This window comes from Arabidopsis lyrata, assembly GCF_000004255.2.
Source record: "Arabidopsis lyrata subsp. lyrata unplaced genomic scaffold ARALYscaffold_1, whole genome shotgun sequence".
Classification (NCBI taxonomy): Eukaryota; Viridiplantae; Streptophyta; class Magnoliopsida; order Brassicales; family Brassicaceae; genus Arabidopsis; species Arabidopsis lyrata.
The window spans coordinates 28,377,678-28,396,818 of record NW_003302555.1 but is presented as its reverse complement, the minus strand read 5'-3'; the positions used below and the strand labels follow the sequence as shown (position 1 = coordinate 28,396,818).

General features: G+C 36.2%; 4 protein-coding genes and 1 non-coding gene across 6 annotated transcripts; 2 read left to right on the top strand and 3 right to left on the bottom strand.

Annotated features, from left to right (window-relative positions):
* Positions 1 to 114: 114 nt before the first annotated feature.
* On the top strand, positions 115 to 2,272 carry LOC9327800 (transcription factor TCP3). The gene is made up of 2 exons (XM_021011507.1): positions 115 to 1,811; positions 1,902 to 2,272. The coding sequence occupies exon 1, from the start codon at positions 569 to 571 to the stop codon at positions 1,751 to 1,753; it is 1,185 nt and encodes a 394-aa protein (XP_020867166.1). The 5' UTR covers positions 115 to 568; the 3' UTR covers positions 1,754 to 1,811; positions 1,902 to 2,272.
* Positions 2,273 to 4,102: 1,830 nt separating this feature from the next.
* TRNAI-UAU lies at positions 4,103 to 4,176 on the bottom strand. The gene has a single exon. It is a non-coding gene; the product is annotated as a tRNA-Ile (tRNA).
* A 286-nt stretch (positions 4,177 to 4,462) lies between these two features.
* Positions 4,463 to 7,493, bottom strand: LOC9330490 (sodium/calcium exchanger NCL). The gene is made up of 7 exons (XM_021011491.1): positions 6,934 to 7,493; positions 6,367 to 6,552; positions 6,047 to 6,228; positions 5,784 to 5,929; positions 5,417 to 5,693; positions 4,997 to 5,317; positions 4,463 to 4,908 (listed from the first exon to the last, which is right to left on the bottom strand). Exons 1-7 carry the CDS (start codon positions 7,337 to 7,339, stop codon positions 4,660 to 4,662), a joined length of 1,767 nt encoding a protein of 588 aa, XP_020867150.1. The 5' UTR covers positions 7,340 to 7,493; the 3' UTR covers positions 4,463 to 4,659.
* Positions 7,494 to 12,638: 5,145 nt separating this feature from the next.
* Positions 12,639 to 15,639, top strand: LOC9327799. 2 transcript variants are annotated; one of them, XM_021011488.1, is made up of 8 exons: positions 12,639 to 13,214; positions 13,292 to 13,399; positions 13,517 to 13,599; positions 13,725 to 14,155; positions 14,244 to 14,407; positions 14,519 to 14,604; positions 14,721 to 14,851; positions 14,953 to 15,639. In XM_021011488.1, exons 1-8 carry the CDS (start codon positions 12,906 to 12,908, stop codon positions 15,435 to 15,437), a joined length of 1,797 nt encoding a protein of 598 aa, XP_020867147.1. In that variant the 5' UTR covers positions 12,639 to 12,905; the 3' UTR covers positions 15,438 to 15,639. The 2 variants fall into 2 exon arrangements, with proteins under 2 accessions (XP_020867147.1, XP_020867148.1); XM_021011489.1 differs by having other exon boundaries at positions 13,119 to 13,214; positions 13,292 to 13,382.
* Positions 15,640 to 15,731: 92 nt separating this feature from the next.
* Positions 15,732 to 18,852, bottom strand: LOC9327798 (E3 ubiquitin-protein ligase arkadia). Its single transcript, XM_002891690.2, has 7 exons — positions 18,758 to 18,852; positions 18,416 to 18,524; positions 17,209 to 17,902; positions 16,739 to 17,130; positions 16,541 to 16,645; positions 16,188 to 16,355; positions 15,732 to 16,096 (listed from the first exon to the last, which is right to left on the bottom strand). Exons 3-7 carry the CDS (start codon positions 17,879 to 17,881, stop codon positions 15,950 to 15,952), a joined length of 1,485 nt encoding a protein of 494 aa, XP_002891736.2. The 5' UTR covers positions 17,882 to 17,902; positions 18,416 to 18,524; positions 18,758 to 18,852; the 3' UTR covers positions 15,732 to 15,949.
* Positions 18,853 to 19,141: the final 289 nt, after the last annotated feature.

Genomic DNA, 19,141 nt, shown 5'->3' with positions numbered 1-19,141 from the left:
AATAGAAAGCTTTTAAAATGAAATAAAAGCAGAAAAAAGCACAAGTGATGATGATGAGATCAGAGAGCTCTTTTTATGACCAAAACACACTCCTCCTTTAACCATTTTCCCTCTCTTCTCAATCTCTTCCTTCTTTTTTTTTACCGTTACTGTAAATTTTCCCGAGAAAAAGAAAATTAAAAAGAGCTTTCGTGAATTCTCGTTTTGTCAATTCCACATCTCTCTATCTCTTCTCTCTCTTCTTGGTTCATCTGTTTTGTTCTGCTTCTTGAATTCTCAGAAACAGAGAGACAAATCTTTTTTAAAAAAGAAACAATCTTTAGACTAAAGAAGAGAAATTTCATACATGGGTTAGTCTCCAAATTCAATTACGTCTTCTTCTTCTTCTTCTTTGTTTGATTTGGTGACGAATTTAGGGTTTAGGTTTGGGAGGAGAGTAAAATGTTGAATTGAAAAAAACACAACGACTCTGGATTCCTCGGCGGTTAACGACCGCCGTCGCCGCCTTCTTCATAACCCAACCACCACAACCATCAACGACCTTGAATTTCCACAGTATGCTTCATCAATGGCACCAGATAACGACCATTTAGTAGATTCTCCGTCGCCGCCTCTTCTTGAGATGAGACACCACCAATCGGCGACGGAGAACGGTGGTGGTTGCGGCGAGATTGTGGAGGTTCAAGGAGGTCACATTGTTCGGTCAACAGGAAGAAAAGACAGACATAGTAAAGTCTGTACTGCGAAAGGACCACGTGACCGGCGCGTGAGACTCTCTGCTCCGACGGCGATTCAATTCTACGATGTTCAAGATAGACTTGGTTTTGATCGACCAAGTAAAGCTGTTGATTGGCTTATTACTAAAGCTAAATCCGCCATTGATGATCTTGCTCAGCTTCCTCCTTGGAACCCCGCCGATACTCTTCGTCAACACGCCGCCGCTGCTGCTAACGCTAAACCCAGAAAAACCAAAACTTTAATTTCTCCGCCGCCGCTGCCACAACCTCCGCCGCACGAAGAAACAGAGCATCATCATCAACAAATCGGAGAAGAAGCAGATAACGAATCGAGTTTTCTTCCGGCGTCAATGGATTCTGATTCGATAGCTGACACTATAAAGTCGTTTTTTCCGGTAGCTTCAACGCAACAGAACTATCATCATCAGCCACCGTCTCGAGCCAATACACAGAACCAAGATCTTCTTCGTCTCTCGCTTCAATCTTTCCAAAATGGTCCAGCTTTTCCCAACCAAACAGAGCCTGTTCTGTTCTCCGGCCAGAGCAATAATCCGTTAGCGTTTGACTCATCGACGGCAAGCTGGGAACAGAATCATCAGTCACCGGAATTTGGAAAGATACAGAGACTGGTGACATGGAACAACAGCGGAGCAGGTGATTCCACCGGTACCGGAGGAGTTGTGTTTGCTTCTCCGTCGTCGTTGCAGCCAGTTTATAGCCAAAGTCAGCTTTTATCTCAGAGGGGTCCCCTTCAGTCCATTAACACACCTATGATTCGTGCTTGGTTTGATCCTCACCATCATCATCATCATCAGTCCATTACCACTGACGATCTCCACCACCATCATCCTTACCATATTCCTCCGGGGATTCACCAATCAGCGATTCCAGGCATTGCATTTGCTTCAAGTGGTGAATTCTCCGGTTTTCGTATACCAGCACGGTTTCAGGGCGAACAAGAGGAGCATGGCGGCGACAACAAGCCGTCCTCTGCTTCATCCGATTCTCGCCATTGAACAAGTTCCAAAAACACATAAGAATGTGCAACACAACTGGTTTCTTTTCATATTTCAGGTTCGAAATGTTTCGAAAACACCCATTTGTGAAAGTCCTGTCTTTAACTATTCATCAAATTGATAACTTGCATTGTTGTTAACGTTTCAGGGCGCTTCGAATGCGTGGAATAGGGAAGACGTTTTTCGTTGTTGTGTGTTTCGGATATTCAAATGGCCTATAGATCCAAGGAAAGGAATAAGAGAAGGGAGAAACAGAATCTGATCAACAGTTTCAGGTTCATCTTAATCTTCTAAAGCCTAGGCCTTTGTTAATTTGAGTTCATCTTGTATCAATTAGAAAACTTTCTGTTAGTTCAATTATGTTTTCGTTGTTGTGTTGTAACTTGTTCTTGTTGTTGTTCTAAAATTAATTGTCGTTTCCTTATGCTCTTGTGTTGGAAACCTTTAACCCCACTTGAAGCTAAAGTTTCAAGCTTTGCTCTTTATTCTATGTGGGTTTAATGCTTTCCTTAAGAAATATCTCTTCTTTTTTGCCAATCCCAAAGAGGAACAGTGATACATCCATCTACATCAATCATCATATTGTTTGGTTTAGCGTTTTTTAGAAGTATTATCTTCCCAATCTCTTTGGTGATAAACTTTCTTTTGACTAGCAAATGGAATTTGAAACAATCATTTCTCTTGTGTTTCTTAGTCTCCTCTTTTGGCCCCATAGATGAAGAGTCATTGTCCATAGACTGAGTATGTATGTGTTGCTTCTTTTGGACTTTAGGATATAGAATGATGGTTTAGTTTTAAATTTGTTTAGTGGATGCTAGTTCTGAAACTAAGTATGAGTTTTGGCCCATGATCCACAGATAAATATAAATCAGAAAAATGGTTTTTGACTATCTTTTTTTTGGTGTGTAGCAAAAGAGAATTTGATGTCTAGTGTCAATAAATGTGTTCTTTAACACATACTTTAACAAGAGTGTAGGAGATCCACCAAACTTGAGTGTGATATAGTCTTTAATAAGTAAAAAGGTATAGGGCAGTAGATTAGTACATGAAGACACTATTGTTGATGAATAGTGTTGAGGTGTGCAATTTTGATCCATAATTTGTCGATTGATTAAGATTCGTTCGATTTTTCGCTATAATATCTTTCGGAAAGAAAACTTTGGTTCCTTATGGAGAAGCTCTAAAGAAGCAACACTTTACATGAGAAGTGATAAGATGAGATTGGAAGTAGTGGCTAGACATCCTAAAGAAGAAGATAGAAAGCCGGAATCTTTATAAAATGTTTTGATCACTGAAAATCAAATCATATCAAGTCAAAATTTTTAAAATATCCTTTTTTACTTCTTCTTTTGCATCATTTTCGCCTTCTTGTTCCAATGTATATGATTGATATACATGCACTCTTAAAACCTCTAACATTTTGGGGCATGACAGAAGAAAAAGGGAATGTTGAAGAAGACATGAACTCAATAATAATAAAAAGGATAGCAAAGTGTAAGAAAAGGATGGAACCAAAAATGGGAAAAAAGGTTGTCACCTTTAGAGAATGGTCCCCTCTCTCTTTCTTTCTATCTCTTGTCAGATCTCAAGGTTAAATACAGCTGTTACTTTTCTTTGATTTTTCTTCATTCCATTCCATAACCAGTGATAAAATTTTCGAAAATTGAGAGTTTTAAAAGAAGAAAAGAGTTGCAAAATGGCTCAAAACTTGATTGTGTGCATGTTCTTTAAACCCAATCTTCAAGACATGGGCGGAGGGAGAGAAGATTCATAGGGGTCAATTGACCCCGGTGAAATTTTTAAAAATAGTTGAATTTTTATATAAAAAAAATTATTGACCCCAATCCAATAAAAATATTGACCCCTATAAAAAAAATTATGTTACAAACCCAATAATTACACTGTACTTATAGATAATATTAGCCTAATAAAATTTATTTTAAGTAAATCTACTACAATTAAACCTATTAATATAAAGTAATATAATATTTTAACATTTATTTTGACCTGATCTAAAAACGTTTTACCTTCTTCTTCTTTCTTTTTTGTGTTTTTAATCAATCTTTGATTGTGTGATGGTGGAAATAAGAAAACATCTTTCACATCTTTTAGTATATCGACTTATGAAGCTACCTTTTATGCATCTTTTAGAAAGAAAAATATATTTTGACCCCGATGAATAGATTTTCTGGCTCCGCCACTGTTTCAAGATTTGTTAAAAGTTGAAGACCGAACCAAAAAATAAAGAAAAAGAGATTGGAGCTGGTCTTTCAAAAGCTTCTCCAATCATATTCAGTTTTTGGGTCAAAAATGTTTCCAAATAATCGAAAATAATAAAGATACCAGTTTTGGTCCCGGCGGGGCTCGAACCCGCGACCTTCGGCTCATAAGACCAACGCTCTAACCAACTGAGCTACGGGACCCTGACAATTACGTTCTACGTTACCCCAAAATGAATCAAATTGTTCATCGTGGTTTTCCAATTGATAAATACTTGCCAAGTCGCTCTATTGAATCGAAGGAGTCACAAAGGGAAGAAATTTCAGACTCATACAGCTGCAGCAATAGCTCATCATAACTTGGTTCCATCTTTTTTTTTTTTTTTTTTCCGAAATATTAATAAATTTCAATCTCTAAATATGATGATTACAAATTTACAAAAAACTTTTTTGTTTCAATACAAGATCATTCATAAGTAAAACTGTAAAATAGCAAGCAAAAATCAAGATGTAATATTAGCTTAATAATAAGACTGTGTTTTCAATACATAATCACTGACAAATCTCAGAATTTTAACTTTTGTAAGTTTTTACACTCTGGAATCCATAAACATATATAGAGAAGAAACGAAACACGCGAGAAGAAACTCACTCATGTGGACAAACTCTTTGAACAGAGTGTGATCTCTACGACCAGCCAAACCAGTAATCAAGAATATAGACCAGACCCAAGGAGAATGGGTAAAGCAAGTAAGCTATGAAACATGTCCAAAGAGGATAAGTTGTGCGGAAACTCGCGAAACCACCCATCACCAGACAAACGATGAGAATCACTAACACTTCTGATGAGAAGTTCCATGTTAGTCCTCGAAGGTAGACGATCGCTAAGAACACCGAGAGACATAGAATGTTGTTCATTGTCACTCCACCACATATCTGAAAACAGACAAACACCACGAAACGGGTTTTAGTTTATGAAGTATAAGGAGGTATAGAAAGAGATATAAGAATTGTGGTTATGGACCTCAGAGAAAGTTAAAGAGGCGGTTCTGATCTTTTTGCGGGAAGCGAAGATGATGGCAGAGACAGCTTCACTTGAATTGGTGGCCAAAGGCAAAGCTATGAAGGAAATGAAGAAAGACGGGATCCCTGTGGCTGCGGAGAAGTTGTTAACAGTGTCGACTAAAGGATCAGCAAATGCAGCTGCAATGGCAGCTCCTAACAGTAGCAGCAGAGCTGCTTTAATGGTGACCCATTTTGGGTCTGCAACCTCACCGCCTTCGCCTTCCTCATCATTCTCACCATTCTCGTTATCTCCCAACAGAGCATGCTCTCTCTTTGTTTGCTGCAAAACAAAAAAACGAGATAAAAGTAATTGCGTTAGATTCCAGATAAGTTTTGTGACCCAAGTCTGTTCAAATAAGGTTTCAACAGTCTTTCTTACCACATGGAAATTGTCAAGGAATTTCATTGTTCGAGGACCGGCATCAGGACCAGATGGAGCACCTCCCATTGCCTGGATAAGCCAATGCTTAATTCCACGGACAAACTCTTCTTCATCAACTTGCTCATCAAGAGTCTTATCAAAATCTTGGAGAAGTTTTCCCACAGCATCATCCTTGTCAAAATCTATCTCCTCAAAGCTGATCCCAATGATAAGCGCCTTTAGTTCAGCCGCTGATAAGTGTCCGTCCTTGTTTGCATCAATTGTCTCAAACAACCTAATAAACAGATAAACTTGAGCACAAGACGAAACCAAGTAAAGTGCCTACAAAAATGTGCGTTCTCCATGTAAGGAATATATGACTTACCTTCGAATGACATGTTCATCAGGCTGACCTTCATCATCAAGAAGCCTTCCCAGAGCATGTTGTTTCAAGTGCTTTAGTATTCCTGATATAACATGCTTGTGTTTTGCAAAAGCAAGCCGTCTCCTTTGGATCCACGGTTGGAAGACCTAGAAATCATCATACAAGGAAGAATAATCTCACAAACAAGATGGAGAAAGCAAACAAAAGGACATCAGTCTAACGGATACTATTCTGTAACTTCTTTCCTGAGAATTTTATGTTACCTGATATACACAGTAAGAGATCAACATAAGAACTGAAAGGATTAGAGCAACCAACACGGACAATTGTCTTCCAGATGTAGAGCCCAACATCTGCGGAAGCTGGACAATGACGAACGGAATAACTGATATAGCCATTATTCTTGCAGCATAGCTGGTCCAAATATCAACAGTTACACCAGAATCTACAAAAACAGAGTCAACAACAAGAGTAAGGAACCCGCATATAGTAAAGTACAAATACTGAAATTCTATTGTGTTCATCAGTTATAAAAACCCATACAAAGGAAGAATCCAGAAGGTATAAGAGACTTCCTTATTACCTTTAAGATGGAAGCCTTTAGTGTCTTGGTTGTTAACAGCAATAGAATCTCGAAGGTCACACTTGCCAACCACAGTGCAAGTTCCCCAGATAACAGTGAGAAGCATAACAGTGGAGCCAGCAAGCAAACCCATTCCCACAGAAACTTGGCTTTGAGCAGTTGCTGCGTCTCCAGAAAGTCCAGACACTGAAAGCCAACAAAAGACATTGTTTATAACCAAAGAAACACCACCAACACATAGTAAATAAGCCCATCAAGACAAAAAGATAAGATTTTGACTAATAAGCACAAGGTGACAAGTTATGAGTTCATCGGTTAACATCAGTCAGTGTATCATCATTTGATTCACAGAACCAATCAAATATTCACTTTTTTCTCTCTCTCTCTTTCAAAATTCAAACGAATCGCATAACTCTTTCGAATCTTCTTCATCAAAGCAAAACAAAATTCGTCTTTTTTTCACCAAAATGAATTTCAAAATCGCATTTTTCTCCATATGAAACATCGAATCGAATCAAACGAATTCTGGGTGATCTAAATTCGAAAAGAATAAACATTTTGACATACCCATAATAAGCATAGCGTCAGGAAGAGCACCGAGCATAGGAAGAAACAAACCACCGACAATACCAGGGCCAAGGATCTCAAGAAGAAGCTCACTTCCGGCAGAGAGATACGTCGCAGCCGTGAACATGAGAAATCCATAAACCAAAATCAGAAACACGTTTCCAAGAGCGGTCTTGGTACACGGCATAAACCCATACGTCTGTTCACAAGCTTCCTCCTTTTCCTCAGCCGGAGCCGAAACAACCGTCTTGATAACCGATCCGGAGCCACCGTCGAGATTTGAACCACCGTCGATTCCATCGGAGATAAGACTCGTCGAAGATGGATGGAGGGAGACGAATCGAGCGTAAGCAGATGAAGTGAAGAAGAGAAGGAAGAGGAGAGAGATGAGAGATCTGAATCTCATGATTGATTTCGAAAGAAGAAAACAACAAAAAAGATAAAATCAAAGGAGGACGTTCATGGCAGTAGTGAGTTTTGTGGATGAGTATGTATATATATATACACACATATACGTGTTTATATACAGATAAACGTGTGTGTGTGTGTGTAAATCGTGTGGGGCAGTTTTTTTGGAGAAGAGCTAATAAGGAAGATGAAGAAAGCAGTGTCTAATTACCATTTTAACCCCCTGTTAACTTGGTATTATTATTTTACGTATTAAAATACCAAATCGTTTGATTTTCTTCTGTAGAGAGAGAATTTATCAATTTAGGAAATACAAATGTAAGAAAAAGGGAATATAAATTTGTTAGTGTAAGTTAATTCATAATAATATAAATTTGTCCACCAAAGAAATAAAGATGCCAAAGTGGTTGTATAGTGTAAAAGATGACAATGTCTTGGCCTCTTGGGTACTATACGATTAGTACTTCCCTACATTAATGGTTTTCCTCAAATTCAACAATGGATTTGTTCAGCATTTATTTATTTTATTTTTAGCATTTTGATGTAAAAAATACTATGCATTTTGATATAAAAAATACTAAAATTTCAATTCAAATACAGATAAGGTTGTCATCAATTCATACGGATTTTTAGTGGGGTAGATATGTCTACAAATTTGAAAATTTAGGTCATTTATGCAAGGGCGTTTAAATATATATACTCTCTCTATTTCATAAAAAGTGTCAATTTTGACACATTATACACATATTAATAAATAAGTTAAATATACAAACATACATTTATTTAATATACCCCTAATAATTTAAATACAAAAAAAATAGTTTTGGATAATGGACATATCTAGAAATTAGTTACAAAAGTTGTATTGAAAATGTAAAACGACATTTTTTTAGAAAGAAAAAAAAACTCCAAAACGACGTTTTTTGTGAAACGGAGGGAGTATTATCTTATTATATAAAGTATGGTTTTCAAAGTTAATAACTCACGAGATCTTGACACGTGTCAAATATTTCGATCTCAGATTTCGCCATGTGTCAAATAAATTTTCTTTTTTAATAAAAAAAGTAAAAAAATAATTATAAGAAAATTATAAATGTAAATTATAAATTATAAAGTAACTAAGGGCCTGACTGGTTTAAACGCAGAGGTTGCGGTTACGGTTGCGGGAGTTTGCGGAAGCGGGCGGTTGCGGTTTCAAGCGTTACCAAGCGTTTTGAACGACTGGTTTAGCGTTTGAAAATGGATGTGTTTGCGGAAGTTTTATGACTGGTAAACCAGCAGGTGCGGTAGCAGTTAAATTAAAAAATGACAAAAAAAGTAAAAAATATTACAAAAAAAAAAAACACCAATATAATTATGATAATATTAGAAAAATTGAACATGCTTAATAATTAAAACCATAAATAAAGTACTATATAATTATTTAAAAATAAAGAAATTTTGTAATAAGATAGTACTTTATGCTGGGTTAACACCAAAAATTGCATCAAGTAATGGGACAAACTGTAAATAACGTTGAATTCAATCAAAAAACAAGTGATTTTCTATTTGAAAAAACAAATCGAAACATATATTCAATCAAAAAGCAAAACAATACATAATGAAAAGAAAAAAAGATGCCATGAAAAATATTCAAAGAGTTACACATGAGGTGATGAATGAATAAAAGGATATATGATACTTACGTTTGATTCTTGATTTTCATCAGTTTGGGTGGAAGACCTTGAGAAAATAAGGTTTTAGAATATTGATTAGGGTTTCTGATGAGAACGTGATACAAAGATGAAAGATATATATATATATATATATAGGATTAATATATTTTATAATAATTATAAGTAAACGTTTGATTTTTTTTTTTTAAAATTCAACCGCTACCGCCCGCAACCGCAAACGCTTGCGGGAAGGAGCTTCTGAAATTCAGCGATTTCGAGCGGTTTGAAGCGGTACGGAACGGTTTCTATGATTGGTACCAACCGCTAACAACCGCAACCAACTGCTAACAACCGCTAGGAGGGTGCTAGCGGGAGAACCAATCAAACTCTAACACTTGACTCAAAAATAATTAAGGAAATAGCTATGAGTTAAAAAAGTATGGTTTTCAAAGTTAGTAACTCACGAGATCGTGACACGTGTCAAATATTTTGATCTCAGATTTTGCCATGTGTCAAATAAATTTTATTTTTTAATAAAAAAGTAAAAAGATAATTATAAGAAAATTATAATAAATTATAAAGTAACTAACATTTGACTCAAAAATAATTAAGAAAATAGCCATGAGTTAAAAAAGTATGGTTTTCAAAGTTAGTAACTCACGAGATCGTGACACGTGTCAAATATTTCGATCTCAGATTTTGCCATGTGTCAAATAAATTTTTCTTTTTAATAAAAAAGTAAAAAGATAATTATAAGAAAATTATAAATGTAAATTATAAATTATAAAGTAAAAAACACTCATAAATAATTAAGAAAATAGCCATGAGTTAAAAAAAGTATGGTTTTCAAAGTTAGTAATTCACGAAATCGTGACATGTGTCAAATATTTCGATCACAGATTTTACCATGTGTCAAATAAATTTTCCTTTTTAATAAAAAAATAAAAAGATAATTATAAGAAAATTATAAATGTAAATTATAAATTATAAAATAACTAACATTTGACTCAAAAATAATTAAGAAAATAGCCATGAGTTAAAAAAGTTCCGGAAACTAACGTTTTCAGATATGTGAAAATTCAAAATGGCTATCAAGCAAAAGACAAACATACAACTTCGTATTCTAATTTGGTGAAAAAACATGAAATAAATACTAATAATAAGAAAAAAAACTGAGAAAAAAAATCAATATTAGAATTCTGACGACGAAATAGAGGTATCCAACAATGTCATTTAGTAAAATAGCTTGTCATACTGAAAGAAATAGGAGTAGCATGTGATTTTTATGGAGGTGATGATGGTGGTGGTGGATGGTTCCGGAGGTGGTGATTGGGTGATTTAAAAAAATAATATGATCATGTAAAAATTACATGCATTTATCATTTGTTGTAAATATATTATGTCAATTATAAAAACAAACACTGTGAATAGCAATGATTTTCTAAAAATTGTATGTGATATTCAGACCCAAAGAATATATGACAATGGAGGCAAATTAAGAATTATGAACGGCGATGAGCATAAACTAGAGTTTTTGTCAGAAAGGCTTGCCCTGATGTTGGAGAAGATGATGAAAGTGGAGTAATAAGAGAATTTGGAGAAAGAGGAGAAGAAGTGATAACAGTGGTGTTGGTGTTGATGACGGTGGTTCAAGTTTGGTGGTGGTGGTGACGATAAATGTTGATGAAGGTGGAGGTTAAAGTTAAAAAACTGGTACACCAAAACAAAAGACTGTTGAGTCAAAACAAAAATTCAGGTTAATCGAATCATTTATTTTATCGGAATTAGCGAGATTCAGTATTGATGGTGGTGGTGATTGTGATAGTAGTGAGATTCATTTGTGGTGGTGAGTCAGAGTAGTGAGCCTTGGTGGTGATGTCTGAAGAAGGAAAGAAATAGAGATAGGGGAAAAGGAGGGCGAGAAGGAGAAAGAAAGAGGAGTTCAAACAAAAATAAGGAAAATCTAATGAGAGAAATAGAGAGATTTGAGAATTTCTCGCCGGCGAACGGAAGGAATAAAAAAGAAAACGAAGAAATGGGTAATATGAGCCAAAAATTGACTATGCCACGTAAGTACGTAACTATATAAATTCAACATTTTTATTGTTACCGTTTTTTTCAATCTTGCCCATATTGAAATTATAAAATGTAATACACTTTTCCGATAGATGTAAATAAATTATTAAAATTTAGTAATATAACGTATAAATATTTATGACTTTATAACTTATAATAAGCAGAAAATTATATAATTTTATAAATAGGCCAATATTTATATTAGATGATTTAATAATTAGTATAACATAACTACAAATAGTGTTTTATATTGTGCAATATGCATTATAAATCTATATTGAAAATATAATTAAAATGGTGCATTATTTAAGATATATATGTTTATATAATTTTAGTTATCCTTATAAAAATAAAATTAAAAGTTAAGAATGATAATTTTGACCGGTAACCCGTGCAACGCACGGGTCCTTATCTAGTATAGTATACAATAAAGATTATGTTTGTTCAAATTTGTTTCAATATTTATAGTAAAAAAAGTTCAACTTAAAAACTTTTGGGGTCAATTTCAACATTATTAATGTAGGCGGGAGCTGAAAAATAAAATAAAAGTAGGTAAGGGCGATTCGGGAACTGTTCGTTAGTCATTAATATTAACGAATTTGATTACGCGGCCACACGTGTATATTAGTAAGCTGATCTCAAATGGCAAAAAAATCGAATATTAGTCACTTTTGCCGACATTATACTAGTATTATAGATACCATAAAAATTATTTTTTTCCTAAATTCTGTATTTATAGAAAAAAAATCAAACGAAATGTTGACCAAAAGAGCGGAGAAGACGCGACGCTGAGCTGCGTTTGAGACTGCGGGTGCTAGCGGGAGAACCAATCAACCGACCGTGGTTGCTAGCGATCGGTTGCGGTTGTTAGCGGTTGGTACCAATCATAGAAAGCGCTCCATACCGCTTCGAACCGCTCCAAATCGCTGGATTTCAAAAGTTCCTTCCAGCAAGCGTTTGTGGTTGTGGGCGGTAGCGGTTGGATTAAAAAAAAAAACCGTTAACTTATAATTATTATAATATATATTAATCCTATACTTATAATCTTGTATTAAAATTTCTTTATTTTTGGATAATTATTTAGTACTTTATTTATGGTTTTAATTATTAAGCATGTTCAATTTTTCTAATATTATCATAATAATATATTGGTGTTTTTATTTCTTTTTTTAGTAATATTTCTTATTTATTTTGGTCATTTTTTTTGTTTAACTGTTATCGCATCCGCTGGTTTATCAGTCATAAAACTCCCGCAAACGCATCCATTTTCAAACGCTAAACCAGTCGTTCAAAACACTTGGTAACACTTGAAGCCGCAACCGTCCGCTTCCGCAAACTTCCGCAACCGCAACCGCTGCGTTTAAACCAGTCAGGCCCTGAGTAATAATAATGTGTGAGAATCCAAAACGTCGTGTAGTTTTTATCTTTAAAAACAAAACAACAAGCATGTTTGGGTATTTCTAATGAGATAAAACAACTGGGCCTATTTTAGCATTGGCCCAAAGGCCCATAAAGAAAGAAGAGCGAAATCTCAAAAGTCAGAATCTATAGCGACATCTCTCTCCTTGCACCTTTCTTCTCCCGGCTCTGTCTGTGGTGATATTAGGGTTTTGGAAGCATTACTTATTCTCTAATTCTTCCAAAACCCTAATATCCACCTGAAGAAAGCTTCATCCTTTGTGACTTTTAACCTTCTCTTACAAGTCTCATTCGTCATCCTCCTTCTGGGCTCGGCAATTCTCACCGAAATCCCCACCTCCGAGCTATTTTTGGATTCTCACATTTCTATAACTTGTGGGTACTGATTCACACCAAGATTTAGGGATTAGGGTAATGGTAGAAACCGAAGAGAAATCTGAAAAGCTTGAGGAGACTAAAGCTAAGCGTCGTCGAGTGAATAGCTCAGATATAGTCTCAGATACACACAAGTACAAGAGAATTCAGCGCTGCATAGCGAAACCATCTTATCTTCTGAGTCTTGGGCCAAAGTCAAGCCGAAGTGAGTATCTCAATAGATTACCAGGATTACTTCGTGAGCTACTTCGTAAGAGATACTGGAATGATGCAAGTCGTGTACTTTCAGTTCTGATGAGAGGGACAATTAAAGATCCTTGTCCAAAGATGAATCGTCTCAAATACGAGGTTTGCTTTTTATCACTAAAGATTGAAACAGTGTTTGTTTGTTGTTGTCTGTTTCTTATTGTTTCTTTTTTTGGCAGGCTCATATACAAATTGTGAGTCACTTGGAAACTAAGAAAAACAAAGCTGATGAGATTGGAAGAGTATATGATACTTGGATTGGCCAGATTGGTAAACAACATAAAGAGGTCCCTTTTTAGATTATTAGATTCTTTAACTTGTAGTTATTGGACGATATAGCATTTTGATTGAATATTGCTGTAAGACTCGATGGTAACACTGGGGTTACTTGGTCATTTGGACAGGAGAGGCTCTTGGTTTGGTTCGAGCAAATTTGTCATTTTATTGACCATGAGATGAACAGTGAGGCCTATAGTGCTGTAATCAGGTACAATTCATATCTTCTTGAACTAGTTTTTCCTTAAAGATGTTGGGATTTCCACCTTCCTGAGGGTTGTCTGCTACGTTTCTTGTGTGTATTAATTTTGATGATTTCTCTTTATCTTTTGGTAGCTTGATGCAGAACCGTGATTTCGCAATGCTTCCACGGGCCAATCTCTTTATAGGAATCACATTCTACAAGATGTGGTGTAGTAAATTCTTGAAGGAGTTGCAGCCTGAAGATGTAGATGACAATGAAAGCGTATCCAACATGTCGGAATCAAGATCTGGTAGTCTGGTTGAGTGTTCAGGCAGGGATGAGTCGGTGTGCTCTATGGCGTCAGAGGTTTCTGCTAGAAAAGATTCAGAGACTTCCGTCATGAATAATAAAAAAGTTTCCCATTTGTCCATCAGTGACTCCGAGACAAGGATGGATACGAAGGTAAACTTGAAGAGTACTCCGCATTTTACCACTCCACCACAACTCTATGCGACCTCTGAAGAAAACGAAGCCTCTTTGGGAGATGGAGTTGAATTTGATCCTACTGTTATTAATATTCTTGGTTAGTACTGAGAATTTCCTTAGCTTGCATTATGCTATAATCCAGAACCAGTTCTGTTGAATCTATGGCTTCTTTTCTTCAATGTTAGGTGACATGGATCCATGGTTGCTTCCTTTAAAACCGCCATCAGATCCTGATTGCTACAGAAAGATTGTCGATGATTCGTATTTTAAGGAAGCATTGAAACATATGCGGCAAACTCTTCAGTCCCCGCATCATGTATCTTTGCCTGCATTACATCCACTTGTACAGGTAAAAACTGAGATAACTATTTTTGCCTACGTGGCTCATAATGTCATCATCTTCGACTCAAACTAATTAGATGTTTGTTTTTTCGTTGCCTTCTCTTAAATTCCCTTCTAGCTTCTGTTAATTGGAGGTCATGTAGATGAAGCGATGAAAGTGGTCGAGGAGCTGTGCAACAAAGTACATGACATAAAACCTTTCAGGTACAAAAAGATCTCTTTCATTCTCTATTTAGTACCTGCACCCGCCCCGTAAGACTTTAGAATATGGAGAAGAGGATTTTCTGAAGTGGTGTTTTGGCTCTTTTACTCAACTGTAGGATCAAGGCCCTAATGATGGAGAAATTTCAGAGTAACAGCGACATGCTTGGAAAATGCTATGAAGATATCTTAAAGATCGATCCTTGTTGTGTAACTACCCTGAAGAAGATTATTGGAATGTGCATAGAAGGTATTTAAGATCAAGCCATCAAACGCATTTTAGTCTTAAGAGTTAAGACCTTGAATCCTGCCTAAATTGTCTCTAATACCATTTGTTTTAATTACTTTCAGATGAGTATAGTAGAGAGTCGCTAACCGAAATGATAGCATTGCATGTAGAAGGTTCTTTTCCTGAACCCGAAATCTGGAAAGAGTTAGCCTCTTGCTTCAGTCACTTCTTTGAGAATCTTGATGAAGACCGATTGTCAGTATGCCTTGACGGATCTGAAGATAAAAAGAATCCACAAACATATTCTGTTCGATACAACCCGACACCAAAAATGTTCACCAATACATCATGGACCCTTCGGGCTAAGTGTTGGCTAAACCGCCATTTCTCCCCTGAAATGCTAGAGACAGAAATAAGAAACAGTATATTGACAGGAGATCGGGAGATGATGACTTACAAAGCGGCATGTGCCAGTCATATCTACGGGCGAGAGTTTGGTTATGTTACAAAAGTGTACCAACTGTTGAAGAGTAGCAACAGCAGAGAGTTTTTCAAATTCTTGCGGGAACATAGAGTGAATGGGAACAAGATTTACAATTTTGAATAGTTTACCCAAAGTAGAAGGCACCCATTTTTGTAGTGTTACTAAAAAAAATATTACTGTAATTGTGATTTTATACATTTGTTTTTTTTAGATAGAAATCAGTTTACGGACCTACCAATTTTGAGGTTTTAGAGATTAGATGCATTTGAAGTAGTTTACATTGTTTTGTAACTTAAGAACAGTAAAAATTAATGATTTTGTAGAATAGTATATGTATGTCTTGATAGATCATTAAAGCCTAAGCAAATGACAAAAAACATGAAAAATTATAAGAAGAAAAAAACCTAAGAAACCAAATTAGCCTGTACATTTTTCATTATCAACGTAGCCAAGAAACCAAATTAAAAGATGACAGTTTTTGACCATTCACACATATTATGTGCACAAAAAAGTGAGTACAAATTTACAGAAAATTCTTTTGGAGCTGAAAACAAACCCAAACTCTGTTTTCTTCTCTTCTTTAAAGTCTATAAATATATATATAAACCCAATAGATTAGAAAGTGATTCTTCTTCCTATACCTTTCTCTTCTCCATGACCAGTGCTTCTGATTTACAGATTGGGCAAACGTTCTTCACAATCAGCCATTTCTCCAAGCACTCTGCATGATACTCGTGCCCGCAATCCAAAGTTGCAATCTTTTCTTCGTTCATGAAGCTTTCCTGTAAAGATATTGAGAGAATTCTTTAGAGCTCTAATTCCAAGCCTGTGCAGCCCACATTACAAAGCTTTGATCTTTGGCTTTTTTTTTACCTGACATATCGTGCACGGTTCAGTTTCTAAATCTTTAGTTCGTGGAGACGACGACTCTTTTTCAAGGTTGATTCCAGAACATGTTCTTGTTTTCAAATGATTCTTAACATCTTCCTCTGGCAAACCAGTGTTTACGGTCCCAATTCGCTCACTCAAAGCAAGAAGCTCCTGTTCAAACCCCAGATTTACAAATCAGATCAACAAAATCCTAACTGTGATCACAGAAAATTTCATTGTGAATTCTCAAGCTCATGCTAAACCCAAGATCATCTCAGGGAAAAGATAATAAAAGACGGCAACTTTTAGCTCCTAACTCTGATAACTACATTAGTAAAGAGTAATGATGGGCTCACCTCGTAAGACATTTCCTCGATGTCCAATCGCATATCTCGATGATGATCAATGTGATTATTTCCAGAACCACCAAGGAAGTCTCCAAACTCCAAAAGTGCAACTTCCTACACACATTGAGAGAACCAAAAGAAACAGAACCTTGAGCAACGACGGAAATGGAAAAAGATGGGACAGAAAATTTGAGGCAGGAAAGTTACATCATCAGGCATCACTCTAAGCCGAGGAACTCCTCCACGGTGTTGTCTAAGAGTTGCTACAGGTACAGAATCATCTCGCTGATGATGCTGGTATATCCGAAACCCGGTTGGTTGAACCAGACCCATGTGACTCGAACCCATCTCTGAGCCCGAGGGACCATTATTCATTGTGTTCTGCGGAGCAAAACTCCCTGGAGGAACTCTGTATGAAGCCGAAGAAGCTGTGTGAGGATATAATGTGGCATTCTGGCCTCTCATGCCTTGTACAGGAGGAGGTGCCGGGTGGTGATGATGACTATAATAGTGGTCCCTCGGGTTTAACTGAGAAGGATACATAAATGATGTAGGGTTTCTGCTACTAGACTCTATGGAACCAGCGACAATGTTACTACCTGAAAGATCATTCAAAGATAGATAAATAAGATTACAAAGTTAAAAACTTTAAAAAGAGATTGTGTGTTAGTAGGTACCGTGCATGTAAGGTGTGGGCCAGAACGAAGGTGAGCCATCAGATCTGCCGTGGTGTTGATCATACCAGATTGATCCAGGAGGTGGAAAAGGATGATGACCTGCATAGTTTCCTTGAATGAAGTTGTTTGGAGCATGAGGAGGAAGAACAGGGTTCACTGTAACAGCTCCTGGTCTGTTCCTAGTGCCTACAAAAGGTGCTATTGTCTCCGGTGTGTTGAATGGAGCTGCTAAGGTACTTAAATATTGAGGTTGTCCGGGTATTCCTTCAGCGTTTTTTCGTTTATATGTCCCTCTTGTGTGATCCATAAAATGAGCATTTCTTTCGTATTCATGATCAGGACTTACTCCAACTACACCGTGACTGCTTGAAGATGGTAACTGACCCGGAGGAGCCTGAAATGCCACATAGGGAACATAGAAATTCGTTGGAGCACGCTGATGAGGATGATGATGGTACTGAGGAAGCCCGTAGAACATTGCCGAGTTGTCATATGTTGGGTCTTGAAGAGAATGAGCTTCTAAATTAGGAACGTGTGCAACCATGGCAGGGATATTATTATTATCCGGTTGTTGCGGAAAGCTGCCTAAAAGGATGCAAGGTTCTGGTTGGAGAGAAGCTTGAGATTGCTGCTGCTCCATTTCTAAATCAACAGTCCTATTTCTTTGTCCCATTTCGCTTGCTGCAGGACCCCTCTGATATAATTCGATCCATAAAAACATCAACAACCATACGGTAACAGAACAAACTATACAGCTGAGTAAGAAATCGAACTTCTTAATTCAAAGGAACCAACCAATGCAACATTATTACATCTCAAGCTGATACTAAAAACTAAGCTATCACATTTTAATCTGCATATGTCAACTTCCGAATATTTGAAATTAAGAAACGAAATCAAAACATACAATTTAGGCCCGAGAAGGTTTCCCTTAAAGCAACCGTATTCTCGGAAGATTGCATTGTGCATTCTCAAACTCATGGTAACAGGTTAAAGCCAAGATCATTTTCATTAAATGGAAAAAAAGACTGAAACTTTAGCTGCAGATATGAGAAACCAAATTCATAAAACAATAACAATTCTTCAAACACCAAAGAAAAAAGATCAAAACTTTATTACATAAACAAAAACAAGAAACTAAACCCACCATGCCAAACTACAATCAGAACAATCTTCTAATGCAATATTAAGCAAACAAAACTCTAACCTTGTGAACATTAAGATTGTGAGGAAAAGCTTCAATGGGGGCTGTGCAAACAGCAGCAAAAGACAAAGACTTTGCTAATTTTCCTGAGAATCCGAAACCAAAAAACTCCCTGCAAAAATCAACAACCAGAGATTGAAATCATAAAAACTAACTAACCCAGAACAATGCAATTTCTTCAGATAAAGTTGATGATAAACATAATTCACAATTAAAACAATCAAACAAAAAAACCCACCAAATGAAAAACGATTTTTATTTTTCCCAGGATAAAAGAAACTGGGAATCAAAAAAAAAAAGAAGCTAGGGAAGACGATTATGGTGAGGATTAAAAGAGATAATTACCTGATTTTAGAGGTTTAATCAGGGAGAGAGAGAGAGAGAGAGAGAGAGAGAGAGAGAGAGAGAGAGAGAGAGAGAGAGAGAGAGAGATCCGAAGCAGAGAAGAAAGAGGAGGTGAGGGAGAGAGAGAGAGAGAAGAGAAGAGAGAGACGTCGGTTTCTTGATTCTATTTTCTTTTTGCACTGTGACGGAAGGTTTTTATTTATTTCGCATTTATCTTTTTTATTCCATTTTTTCTATTTTTTTCATTGGTTTCTCTCTTTTTTTGTTTGATTAATTTTGTTTTTCTTTTCATTGGTCATTTTTGCAGCATATAGTTTTTCTTTAAAAATATTTTAATTAGAAATGTGAGTCCTAATTATAGACCTAAACGATGTCGTAATTTGT

Bases quoted from the DNA above. Each gene is read 5' to 3' on its own strand.
- LOC9327800 (XM_021011507.1), top strand. From the start codon at position 569: ATGGCACCAGATAACGACCATTTAGTAGATTCTCCGTCGCCGCCTCTT.
- LOC9330490 (XM_021011491.1), bottom strand. From the start codon at position 7,339: ATGAGATTCAGATCTCTCATCTCTCTCCTCTTCCTTCTCTTCTTCACT. The intron at 6,553-6,933 runs GTATGTCAAAAT...GTTGGCTTTCAG, and splicing joins TGACGCTATGCTTATTATGG to TGTCTGGACTTTCTGGAGAC. The intron at 6,229-6,366 runs GTAATAAGGAAG...CTGTTTTTGTAG, and splicing joins TAAAGGCTTCCATCTTAAAG to ATTCTGGTGTAACTGTTGAT.
- LOC9327799 (XM_021011488.1), top strand. From the start codon at position 12,906: ATGGTAGAAACCGAAGAGAAATCTGAAAAGCTTGAGGAGACTAAAGCT. The intron at 14,408-14,518 runs GTAAAAACTGAG...ATTCCCTTCTAG, and splicing joins CATTACATCCACTTGTACAG to CTTCTGTTAATTGGAGGTCA. The intron at 14,605-14,720 runs GTACAAAAAGAT...ACTCAACTGTAG, and splicing joins CATGACATAAAACCTTTCAG to GATCAAGGCCCTAATGATGG.
- LOC9327798 (XM_002891690.2), bottom strand. From the start codon at position 17,881: ATGGGACAAAGAAATAGGACTGTTGATTTAGAAATGGAGCAGCAGCAA. The intron at 17,131-17,208 runs GTACCTACTAAC...ATGATCTTTCAG, and splicing joins GCCCACACCTTACATGCACG to GTAGTAACATTGTCGCTGGT. The intron at 16,646-16,738 runs GTAACTTTCCTG...CAATGTGTGTAG, and splicing joins TTAGAGTGATGCCTGATGAT to GAAGTTGCACTTTTGGAGTT.